The sequence below is a fragment of the Telmatherina bonti genome (assembly GCF_933228915.1).
Source record: "Telmatherina bonti genome assembly, chromosome: 6".
In the NCBI taxonomy this organism is placed as follows: Eukaryota; Metazoa; Chordata; class Actinopteri; order Atheriniformes; family Telmatherinidae; genus Telmatherina; species Telmatherina bonti.
The window spans coordinates 40290411-40302440 of NC_136624.1; the positions used below are offsets into that span (position 1 = coordinate 40290411).

Consider the following 12030-nt stretch of genomic DNA (forward strand, 5'->3'; position numbering starts at 1 on the left):
ACCGCTCGCTCTGGTGGGCATGCGCGAGCGGGCCGCCTTTATCTCCATGACAACCGTTGCTGCGTTCACCTGGAAACGAGATTTCTTCAAGCTAAACTTTGTGTGTCAGGAAGATGTTTCTCACAACCAGAGCAGCTCGTGTTTCTATTTAAATGAAGGTACGTCATAGTTCTTATAAACTGCGTCATGAGACGAACTGAGAGCAGAAGTTGTTCATTTTTATGGAACAATTTCACGCGAAGCAAAAAAGTAAAACTGCTAGATAGTTAGCTTACAGTTAGCAACACTTAGCATAATAACAGATTGCACACACGCGCGCACACACACACATACACACGCGCGCGCGCACACACGTACACACACACACACACATACACATGTATTCATCCCCTTTCATTAAAGAAAAGGCTGAATTTACAACAGTCACTCAAATAACTGGCGACTTAAGAAAGGAACAATAACTAAAAATTTGCAAAAATATAATTTGGTATTGTAAGACATTGTTTTTAATTGAGTTCTCCTTTTGGTTTAGTATGAGTATTGATTTGTGAATGATTTTGACATATCTGGAATGTGTGAATTAAATCCTAAGGATGGAGAAGAAGGCACCTCAGCCTCCTGGCAGACTTCCTGATGGCAGCTCTCCTTCTGTACGTCAGAAACTCACCTTCCGCGGCGTCATTAAATACAAGGTCACCGACTCAGACATCTGTTTGACATCCAACCCAGAGGTCAGAACCCACATTTAAAGCTCATTCTACAGTCTTTAAATGCTTTGAGCCAAATGAAATTGATTGTATTATTATGATTTAGTCCTGTTCAGAGAGACCTGCTCCCCATCAGGCGTTTTCCTGTTTGGAGTACAACTATGTACCTCGTACTCAGCAGCTCTCACAGAATCCTTACTTTTCCCTGCATGGAGCAACACCTAAAGTCCTAACTCCCTTCAAAACCGTCCGTGGCCAGACCCCGCGCAAGTTAGAGATAGAGAGGTATGCACTGCATGTTTGGGTATACTGGTAAAAGAAAAAATAACTGTTTTACATGTTGTAAAGTCAGAACCATTCGCCGTGTGAATACGACTGAGTCCCGAGCCTGGAATCAATATTTTCTTGTTTCATAGCCTCTAACATCTGGTTGGTTTAACAGACGTCGACGGGAATACTCACAGCTGGATTTAGAACAGCTCCTGGCAGAAAAAGGCATCGAGGCAGATACCTTAATCCCAAAACAAGTGAGAAATAGCGACGAAGATGGGACCGCATCCTATATTCCGGGGTCACCTTTCCTCCCATTAGAGGTAAGTCTACATACTACTGCTGCAAGCTTTCTGAGTTTTTTTGTGATATATTTTGGTGTTTATCAACATAACAGAACTATCATTACTCTATATTTTGTCTTAGTTGTTTGATAATGAGGATTTTGACTGCCGCACACCTGAAGACTGGCTTGCTCTCGGACATGCTGATGGATCACCCGATCGAAAGCCGATTCCTGCAAAAGCCCTTTTGCCAAAACATGATGAGACTCCTTCTGGTAAAATGTCACTCTGAATAATGTACACAAAAATTAACATTGTTTTAATTTTTAATGGTATCTGTCTTGGTTCGTAGCTGAAGACGATCCAAGAGCTCCACAGCGGGAGTACAGCTGGCATTTAGTCGGGGTTCTGGACTACTGTAAGGAGAGATTTCAGTACCTTGTGCGGAAGGTTTACCAAGCCACCAGAGAGACAGATAAACAAGGAAATCCTACTGTCAATGAAAAACACAAGAACAGTAAATTCCATTTACATTTGGATTTTTATATTAACTGTTCTGTAAAAACACAGAATGACCTAAAATTCTCTTCTTTCGTGTGTTAACCTTCTGTCGCAGAAATAATTCCCTTGGTTGGAGGCAGCATGCACTGGGTACCCAGGGTCCGGCTGTTATTCTGTGCTGAAGATCCACGAGTCTTTGCTGAACGAATCAACTTCGCCCTAAAAATGAGGAAGGACACAGAGGCTGAGATTCTGTACAGCATGTCTGTGGACAACATGCCCATCTGGGAGGGAACGCCGTCTCTCAGCACCGACAGCCTACAGCGTATCAGAAGATCAGTGCTGTCAGCTCCCCACCCTGGCAGGAAAAAGTGAGCAAATTCAGGTCCTTTTGTTACGTTGTTGTCATCGCACAGTGGTGTTTTTTTTTTTTAAATTTATGACAGATAATTAACTGATAAGCTGGATAAAAGGCATTTTGTCTGCAGTTTGGAGGAGTGCATGGCAGAGCCGGAGATGGAGGTCAAACTGGAATATGACCGTGTCATGAACAGCATGATTTTTGACCAAGTAGTAAAGAACAACCAAAGGGAGTTTTCACACATCACCCTGCCCCAGAAGGATGCTGTGTATGTACCGCACAGAGGTAAGAGAGTTGGATTTCTGGTTATTTTGCACATTTAGGTCAAGATTGAGGAAATATAGTGTTAGCTGCTGCTTGATACTCTGAACACTGGTTTGTTTTAAGGCTGCGTTGCTGTTCCTCGCTCCCCCTACAAGAAGAACCGAGACGCGTTTGCTTTCCGCTTCCTGCAGAAAATGCCAGAGGTGATCCGAGTTTTATCTGAACTACAGTCTGAGTGCAGCAAGGTGGCAAACATGAGGCTGTTCAAAGTTACGTCCAGCAAATCTCTTCCTCTGAATGAATTTGAACTCATCCAGTCTCAAAATCAGACTCAGGTACTGTCAGCGTGTTTAAAGACCTTTATTGTTTTCACTTCACTGGATTACATGAACAAAATATACTCCATGTGAAAAAGATAAAGACTGTAGTATTTGTACAACCAATTAAACGTTTGGTCACACAACTAATTTATTTCTAATGAACAGGTGTGTTTAAACTTTTGACCAGCAGTATAAAAGATAATAAAACTAGAAAAGCACTCTGAGGGCACAGACCTCCGCCAAGCATATTGTGATTAACACCCAATATAACTTCAAAGTCATCCAGAATCCAGGATCTCTTCCGGATCTCCACCAATATTCAATCATTTGTTCCTTGTGAGACCCCCAACATATCCTGAAAATTTTATTAAAATTCATCCATAACTTTTTGAGTAATGTTGCTAACAGACAACCAAACAAACAAACCAACTCCAGTGAAAACACAACCTCCTTGTTGGAGGTAATTAAAAGTCCAACTAAACAAAGTCCACAGAAATACGTAAACAAAAATACTGGACCCTCATGTCCACCCAGCAGCATGGAAACGAACAAACAGCACCTCTACTGAAAGCACACATCCTACAGATTCCAGTCGTACCAGTTTAATGTCACGATGACCAAGATTCACTCAACCAAAAGAAGTCAAAAGAAGCTGAATTTATGCATCACGTTTGAAAAACATCATTACATATTCTGTCTTTGTTGTTTTGCCTGCAAAATCCACCGACATAAAACTGCATTCAGTAAAGCGACTACGTTTCCCATGGTGCTTCGGGTGTAGTTAGGAGGACAAAATCACAGTTTTCTGCCTGGTAACATCATTTTGATTGGACGACAACAGGTGTCGGTCCTTCAGTGTCACATTTCCTGCTTTGTCGGTGTCGATTGGTCACATTTATGTAAACATGATGACATCAGCGTGATTCTACCGTCATACCAAACGGCCAATCATAGCCAAAGTTACACGCATCACGCCCACTGCATACGATGACGTGGTCATCAGTGGCGCGGCGTCTGCTTTGTACTTTTTATTTAAAAACCAGAATCCAGGATCTCTTCCGGCTTGCCACCAAAATTTCATCATTTGTTCCTCGTGACACCCCCAACATATCCCAAACATTTCATCAAAATCATCCATAACTTTTAGAGTAACGTTGCTGACAAACAAACAAACTCGGATGAAAACATAACCTCTTTGGTGGAGATAAGAAACAAGGATTAACGCTGTTAACAGGATAAAATGAATAAAGAAAACAGACAAATGAACAGTTTTGTAGTGAAAGCACGAGCCGAGTTAAAACCTCTGTAGAGTTACATGAACTGTTCCTTTAAGCTTCAGACTTAATAAACCTAAACTACCTGCTGACTTGAAAAATAAATAAAAGCTTTTATTCTTAAGGCATTTTGTTAAATAATATAAAAGAATATTTTCTCTCCTTGTCCAGATAAAGTTGTATCTTCAGGAGGAATGGGTTCTGACAATAAGCAGCAACATCCGCTCCACCCTGTGTGTCCTTGGCAAAGGCGCGTACAACGTGGATGAATGTCGCTTCGACATGTACAAGTTTTCCAGGCTGCACAGACTGATGACTGTGGTGCTCTTCAGCATGCAGGACTCCTTGCGCCGCCTTGTGCAGGATTCCCTCATCAGCCTGAGGGACTATCTGCTGGAAGCCTGCGACAACGTGTGGATGTGTCCTCAGAACCTGGTCTGGGGAAACGATCTCATCAGTAGCCCCTACAAGTGTGGAGATGTTCTTTATTTATATGAATATATGTGCTGATTATTTAACATGACAGCAGGGCTTACATCAATATTTAGGTCTGTGTCGGTAAAACCATCACATTTTTCATGTTTAGGTCAAAGAAGAACCCTCTGTTCCTGGTGGATTTGGTTCTCGATCACACCGGAGTCCATTACAACAATGCTGTGGAGGATTTTGAGTCGTCTGTCCTGAAAATGTTTGATGACGGTATTCTGGCCACTAGTAAAGTTCCTAAAATTGATAAGGTAAAATGAACTTGCAATCGTACACGTCACCAAGTGTTCTATTAAAAACCATCATGAAGCTGCTGTCCTGAAGACATGCTTCTGGGTGACAAAGACAGAAGGAGTAACGGTGTGCGTTTTGTTTTCACCAGTTTGTGCTGAAGAACATGTTTATCTGCAGTGATGAGTTACTGGAGTCAGTGGGTTTGTGGGAACCAGAAGTAACTGAGCTGAGAAAGAAAGTCTGCGCTGCTCTTGTCCAAGCAGCCATTCCCCTCAGGGCTTACGCGGCTGAATATGAAAAATACTTGGAGCTACACAACCTGGACATAGAAGCCTTTCTGAGGCAAGCTTGTGATTTGCAGAAGTGTAACTCAGACCTCTGATCTGTTCAGGATGCTTTCACACCGAACAAAGCCTGCTGTCCTCTCAAACTTTCCTTGGTTCTGCCATCTGCTTTCCAGGTCTCACTGTGCAGAGCAGACTGCCCAAGAGGTGAAGACAGAGGTGGAACTGCATCGGATAGAAAAAGAAAGACTGGAACACTCCTTGCCACCTTCTGTTGTGATTGGTCCGTTTTTTGTCCGTGTAGAAGGCGTACGTCAGTCTCTCATCAATAAAAGAAAGACTTTAGCCAATTCTCTGCTTGAACACTTTGCTCTGAAGCTACGGAAGCAGATTGAGGATGTAAGTCATTTATTCAGCACATTATTGCCTTTAAACACATGATTCTAACGACTAATCATTTTATTCAGACGTTTCAGTTCTCTGCTTCGTTTTGCTCTGTAAATGTGTTAATTTGTGTGTTTAGGCGTGTGAAGAGTGCAACAGTATAAACAGAAAATTACGTGAGAAGCCCAACAGCATTGAGGAACTGACTGAAAAGAGAGACTGGATGACACAAATCCCAAAAAGACTCAAAGCTTATAAGGTAAGAATAGAAGAGCAGCTCATATATGTATCGCCATCCATTCAACAGTCGGTGATATTTCCAATCTGTCAACAACAGAAACTTCTTGGCAAGACCTTGTCAGACTATGAGGTCATAGAATCGATGCGACACTGTCTTTCAGATGAAGATGTAAACAGGAAGTAAGTGGAAAGTCATCACATGGATTTCTGCTTTTTAAAAATGAATAACATTTATTTTATGTATCTTCTGGGGTTTTGATTGATCTGCTTTCTGATCAATAAGCTGTGGAGAAGAAATGCACCATAACAGTGGCTTGTATTCGCAGGTGGACAGCCATTTGGTGGCCCCAGAAGATATTGTGCCAGATGGAGACGGTAGCTGTCCAGCATGAGGAAGATGAGGAATGCTTCCGAAAGATCCAGCTAGCTGATGACAAGAAGTTTGAGGAGCACCTTGACCTTCTGCAGGTGATTGAAGCCATTTAGGTTTCCTTTGCTTCTCCTCAGAGTGTTTCGTCTGCCCAGTAATCTTTTACATGTTTTAGTTTCTCATGGAAGATGGTCTACACCACACTGCTTCTTTCACGTTTCTACAAGTGATTCAGAAAAGCATTGATAGTATTCCTAAATGAGTATAATTGTGTTTTATAGAATGCTATTGCATGGTTTGGGGACCATATAAACATTGATCACACTCATGAGATAGCCAACAAGGTCAATCGCACCAACAAACAACTCCAGGAATACCAGGCTCTGGCACAAACCTACAACACCAAACAACATCTGCTGGGTTTACCTGTCCTGAGTGTAAGTTGAGGAAAGTGCATGAACTGGAAGGTTTTTATAATGAGAAAACCGAGAGGATAATGCATGTTTTATCTTCTTTAATTTGTGGAATGTAAATGTTTTATTCCAGTATAAGAATCTGCAAAAGCTGCTGAAAGATTTCCAGCCTTTTAAAGACCTTTGGATTGCCACTTCTGAGTGGCTCCGCTGGAAGGAATACTGTCTGAACGATCCACTGTCCTCCATTGACCCTGAACAGCTGATGTGCAAAATGACTGAAGCCCAGAAGATGATAAACAAATGCATTAAACAGTTTGCAGACATGCCTGGTAGGTGATGTGTCTGTCACAGTGATCTGGGTGAAGTGAGGTGTGATTGTTACAAAGCTCTGGATCATTCCAGGCATTCATATGGTGGCCACTGTTGTGCTGAAGAAGATGGAGGAATTCCAGCCATGCATCCTTCTTGTTCAATGCCTGAGGGACCCGACGATGAGGAACCGCCACTGGGACACACTCTCAGAAAAACTTCACAAGACAGTCAGACCCAAAGGCAACATGAAACTGACCCACTACCTGGAGCTCGGCCTCCAGAACCACGTGGATGACATAACTCGACTGGCTGAAGTGGCCAGGAAAGAGTATGCCATTGAGCAGGTTAGCTGGTGAAAGAACCTTGTTGTGTTTGGCTTCAGACTAACGATGAACCAAGCTTCCTAGGAGCACATCTAGAAGTTAAAATATGCATTTCGTCAGTAAGAACACAACAGAACGGAGCTGCCTTCGTAGTTAAAAAGCAGCAGCAACTCCACTCATCATGTTTCAGTGTGTGAACATCCTGATTAAAATGTAATGACTCCCATTTCCCTCTCATCCAGGCGCTGCAGAAGATGGAGCAAGAGTGGTCAACGGTATATTTTGACTTGCTGCCCTGCAAAGAGAGCAAAACCTACATTTTGAAGGGCCCAGATGAAGCTTTCCAAATGCTGGACCATCACGTTGTCATCATCCAGAGCTTGTCCATCTCACCCTTCAAAAAAGCCTTTGAGAACCAGATTGATGCCTGGGAGAGAAAGCTCAGAATGACTCGAGTACACACACACACATGCACACACACACACACACACTTGGTGGCTTGTTTGTTTGTTGCGTAATGTCTGGTGTTGTGCTGCTGCCCTCCTCTGGTAAATGCAGGACGTACTGGAGGAATGGCTGCTGTGCCAACATTTCTGGTTGTACCTGGAGCCCATCTTCAGCTCCGACGATGTCAGCCAGCATCTGCCCGTGGAAGCCAAAAACTACCAGATAATGGAACTGCAGTGGAAGAACATCATGAGAAGTGACTTTAAAAACCAAAAGGTTCGAGCTTTACCTTTTATAGTTTATTGTTTAGAGCTTAGTGGAACAACCAGGGTGTCTCTGTTTCTTCTCAGGTGATTGAGCTGTGTACAGAAACCCGTCTGCAACTCATAGTTAAGCACTGCCTCATGCTTTCGGAAAAGATTCAGAAAGGTCTCAGCGTGTACTTGATGAAGAAACGAGCCTCCTTTCCAAGGTCATTCTCAGTTATCCTCTTTACTGATTATACCTGCACATATTTATAGTCACTTTGATCAAAGTTCATGTGTGTCAAATGTTTTTCTTCGGTTCTAAGAAACCAATCAAAGAAGGATCTCACACACACCAACATAAAGTCTTTGTTTCTCTGCAGGCTTTTCTTCCTGTCTGATGATGAGCTCCTGGAGATTTTGTCCAAGACCAAAAATCCCACCGCCGTTCAGCCTTACATGAGCAAATGCTTTGAGAACATTGCACAGGTCTGCTTGTCTGTTTGGTTTTGTAGCGCTCTGCATATTTACAGCATGTATAAAACCTGTTTACATACCACGCAGCTCATTCCACTGTTGGTCTTTAGCTTGGTTTTCAGGCAGACCTGCAGATCACACATGTGTACTCCCGACAAGGTGAGGAGGTGAAATTGCTCCTGCCAGTGTGTCCGACTGGGAATGTGGAAGACTGGCTGAGAGATGTGGAAATGTCTGTAAGAGCCACTCTGAGGGAAGACATGGACCGTTCTCTCAGAGTCTATCCTGACGTAAGAAAAGCTGAATTTTAATGCTTTTTGTTTGCAACCAGAGTAGTTTGTTTTAATGCTGAGATGAAGAACATCAGCTTGTTGTGTTGACTCCTCAGGAGCCTCGTGCAGAGTGGGTGTTATCGTGGCCTGGTCAGGTGGTGACAGCTGGCTGTCAGGTGTGTTGGACAGCAGAGGTGTCTCGTGCTTTGGAGCAGGGAGATGTGGCGAACCGCCTTTATCCCAAACTGCAAACTCAGGTGCTGGCTCTGTAACTTGTACTCATCAAAGCTTTTCAGTTTGTAGAAATATCTTCAGTTATCTTTACATTCATAGATGATAATAGTTTTTTCTTCTTACTGATACTATAATGATTTTGTCTCCTGCGTGAAGCTGGTGGACTTAGTGCAGCTGACAAAAAGACGTCTCTCTAAGATGCAGCAAGCTGTGCTATCAGCCCTCATTGTTCTAGAGATTCATGCTGTGGATGTAGTGTCCAAGCTGGTGGAGCAGAAAGTCTCAAGCATCGATGACTTTGAGTGGATCAGCCAGATTAGGTTGCCTGTTTGTTTTATTATAGATACTGTTAGTTTCCTCACCGAGCAGTTTGCAGTATCATGTGACTGTTACCTTGACCTGGTGCTGTCTGCAGATATTACTGGACTAAAGGGGACCTGTACGTCCGAGCAGTGAACACAGAATTCTTGTATGGATATGAGTATCTTGGTAATTGTAATCGCCTGGTCATCACCCCGCTCACTCACAGGTAACCATCAGCTCTGATGGTCAAGCCAGTGATTTAGCCAGAATGCAAATTCATTCGCAGATTTCTGTCTGTCTCAGATGCTTTTTAACCATGACAGCAGCTCTACACCAGAAGCTTGGAGGCGCACTCGTAGGTCCGACGGGGACGGGAAAGACGGAAACCGTTAAAGATCTCGGAAAGGCTCTGGCTATCCAAACCGTAGTTTTCAACTGCTCTGATCAGCTGGACTTTGTTGCTGTGGGCAAGTTTTTCCAAGGACTGGCCAGGTAAAACCTGGATGTTAGCTTTGCTTCCAGATACTGCAGTGCATGCCTTCCCTCTTATCCGTCTTCCATTGTGCAGCTCGGGTGCCTGGGTGTGCTGTAACGATGCTCATCGCATCGACATGGAGGTCCTCTCTGTGATGGCGCAGCAGATCTCCACCATACAACAGGCCCTGCAGCAAAACGTGAGAAGCTGATGGGCTGAAAGTCACGCTACCAACTGAACTCCTGCTGCTCTCCAGTTCATTTCAGATTGATGTGTTTTTAATCGACTGAATTAATAGTTTTAATTTATTTAAGATGAATTTTTACCAACCAGAGTCTCTCCTAAAGTAATGTTTGTTTCCAGGCTGAGCGTTTTGTGTTTGAGGGAATGGAGATTCCTCTTTCCCCTTCTTGTGCTGTGTTCTTCACCATGAATCCTGCTTACACTGCGTACACGGAAATGCCTGGAAATCTCAAGGTTGGACAGTATTCCACTTCCAGCAGCTTTCAGGCTAGCAGGCGTCATGGAATAACGCAGTGCTACGTCCGCTACAGGTCCTGTTTCGTCCTGTCGCCATGACGATGCCCGACTACGCAATGATAACTGAGATCTCCTTGTATTCATTTGGCTTCAGTGAGGCCAAAGTTCTCTCTAAGAAGATCGTTACAACGTTCAGGCTCGCTTCTGAACACCTGAGCTCTCAGGTGTGCACTAACAGGAGTCTGGATTTGGTACTATATATATAAAAACATGCTTTCAGGACTTTGTGTCGATAACTAACATAAAAAAACTAAATCTTTCCATTCTGTGAAGGATCATTATGATTTTGGCATGAGAGCTGTGAAGGCTGTAATCTCAGTTGCTGGAAACAAGAAGAGAGAAAATCCCAACATGAATGAGGTAAGATATAAGATATTTTTTAATGTGCAGTGTTTAATTTTAATTTGTGGAGTGTTGAGCACTTTGGGCAGCTGCTGCTGTAGAAATGTGCGATATAAATAAACTTGAACTTGATATGTTTTATTTTGCGTAGAACTAAAGTAGCTGCGAGAAGCACTGACCAGCAGATTACACACAAATTCATTGTGTTAACGTTGCCGTCCTGCAGGAGTCGATCTGTCTTCTGGCTCTTCAACACGTCAATGAAGCAAAGTTCGTACAGGAGGACCTGATGCTCTTCAGTGGCATTTTGTCCGATCTTTTCCCTCAAACACAACAGGAGACTTTTAATTACGCCGCGCTAGAGGAGTCCCTGCGTAACACTTGCACAGCAAAGAACCTCAAAGATGTGGACGGTTAGTGTCTCTGCAGGATAACAGACTTTAAGTGGCACTGAGTCTATAACTGTACTGTGGTGATTACAGGGTTCATCAATAAGTGTATTCAGCTGTTTGAAACCACTCAGGTGAGACATGGCCTGATGCTGGTGGGACCTCCTGGGTCTGGAAAAACTAAGGTGAGTTATTTAGAGTCTGAGACGATTAAAAGTTGCATAAATATGGTGGTGATTTGTTTCCTGTTGCAGAATCCTGTCTATGCTGAACAGAGTAAATACTGTGTGTTTAGTGTTATGAGACTCTAGGTGCTGCAATAACAGCTCTGGAGGGCCAGCCTGCTGCGACCGGTGGTGTGTACGAGGCCGTTCAGATTCATGTCCTCAACCCTAAAGCTGTCACTGTGGGACAGCTTTATGGGGAGTATGACTGGCTCACACACAAGTGGTAAGAAATCCCCCTCCCTTCAAGAGTCACACAGTAAACCAGTAGGAGTCACAAAGCAAACCAGTAGGAGTCACACAGCAAACCAGTAGGAGTCACACAGCAAACCAGTAGGAGTCACACAGAAAACCAGTAGGAGTCACACAGCAAACCAGTAGGAGTCACACAGAAAACCAGTAGGAGTCACAAAGCAAACCAGTAGGAGTCACACAGCAAACCAGTAGGAGTCACACAGAAAACCAGTAGGAGTCACAAAGCAAACCAGTAGGAGTCACACAGCAAACCAGTAGGAGTCACACAGCAAACCAGTAGGAGTCACACAGAAAACCAGTAGGAGTCACACAGCAAACCAGTAGGAGTCACACAGAAAACCAGTAGGAGTCACACAGCAAACCAGTAGGAGTCACACAGAAAACCAGTAGGAGTCACACAGCAAACCAGTAGGAGTCACACAGAAAACCAGTAGGAGTCACACAGAAAACCAGTAGGAGTCACACAGAAAACCAGTAGGAGTCACACAGCAAACCAGTAGGAGTCACACAGAAAACCAGTAGGAGTCACACAGCAAACCAGTAGGAGTCACACAGCAAACCAGTAGGAGTCACACAGCAAACCAGTAGGAGTCACACAGAAAACCAGTAGGAGTCACACAGCAAACCAGTAGGAGTCACACAGAAAACCAGTAGGAGTCACACAGAAAACCAGTAGGAGTCACACAGAAAACCAGTAGGAGTCACACAGCAAACCAGTAGGAGTCACACAGAAAACCAGTAGGAGTCACACAGCAAACCAGTAGGAGTCACACAGAAAACCAGTAGGAGTCACAAAG

The 12030-nt window shown here is 43.6% G+C and overlaps 1 protein-coding gene across 1 annotated transcript in view; it reads left to right on the plus strand.

Annotated features, from left to right (window-relative positions):
* Positions 1-593: 593 nt before the first annotated feature.
* The window catches only part of dnah1 (dynein, axonemal, heavy chain 1), a gene marked incomplete at its 5' end in the record, with an annotated part of 82836 nt that continues 71399 nt past the window's right edge, over positions 594-12030 (plus strand). Inside the window, 34 exons of the mRNA XM_079242168.1 lie at positions 594-731; positions 844-992; positions 1150-1300; positions 1404-1536; positions 1614-1778; positions 1878-2133; positions 2251-2408; positions 2511-2722; positions 4153-4451; positions 4568-4718; positions 4850-5043; positions 5162-5384; positions 5509-5628; positions 5707-5789; positions 5936-6077; positions 6261-6416; positions 6526-6724; positions 6798-7051; positions 7273-7485; positions 7589-7753; positions 7828-7949; positions 8106-8211; positions 8310-8489; positions 8588-8728; positions 8862-9025; positions 9121-9234; positions 9312-9500; positions 9577-9682; positions 9847-9960; positions 10038-10187; positions 10297-10383; positions 10592-10778; positions 10848-10939; positions 11050-11204. Of these exons, the coding sequence (XP_079098294.1) occupies positions 594-731; positions 844-992; positions 1150-1300; positions 1404-1536; positions 1614-1778; positions 1878-2133; positions 2251-2408; positions 2511-2722; positions 4153-4451; positions 4568-4718; positions 4850-5043; positions 5162-5384; positions 5509-5628; positions 5707-5789; positions 5936-6077; positions 6261-6416; positions 6526-6724; positions 6798-7051; positions 7273-7485; positions 7589-7753; positions 7828-7949; positions 8106-8211; positions 8310-8489; positions 8588-8728; positions 8862-9025; positions 9121-9234; positions 9312-9500; positions 9577-9682; positions 9847-9960; positions 10038-10187; positions 10297-10383; positions 10592-10778; positions 10848-10939; positions 11050-11204 (5468 nt within the window). The remainder of the gene's footprint in view (positions 732-843; positions 993-1149; positions 1301-1403; positions 1537-1613; positions 1779-1877; positions 2134-2250; positions 2409-2510; positions 2723-4152; positions 4452-4567; positions 4719-4849; positions 5044-5161; positions 5385-5508; positions 5629-5706; positions 5790-5935; positions 6078-6260; positions 6417-6525; positions 6725-6797; positions 7052-7272; positions 7486-7588; positions 7754-7827; positions 7950-8105; positions 8212-8309; positions 8490-8587; positions 8729-8861; positions 9026-9120; positions 9235-9311; positions 9501-9576; positions 9683-9846; positions 9961-10037; positions 10188-10296; positions 10384-10591; positions 10779-10847; positions 10940-11049; positions 11205-12030) is intronic.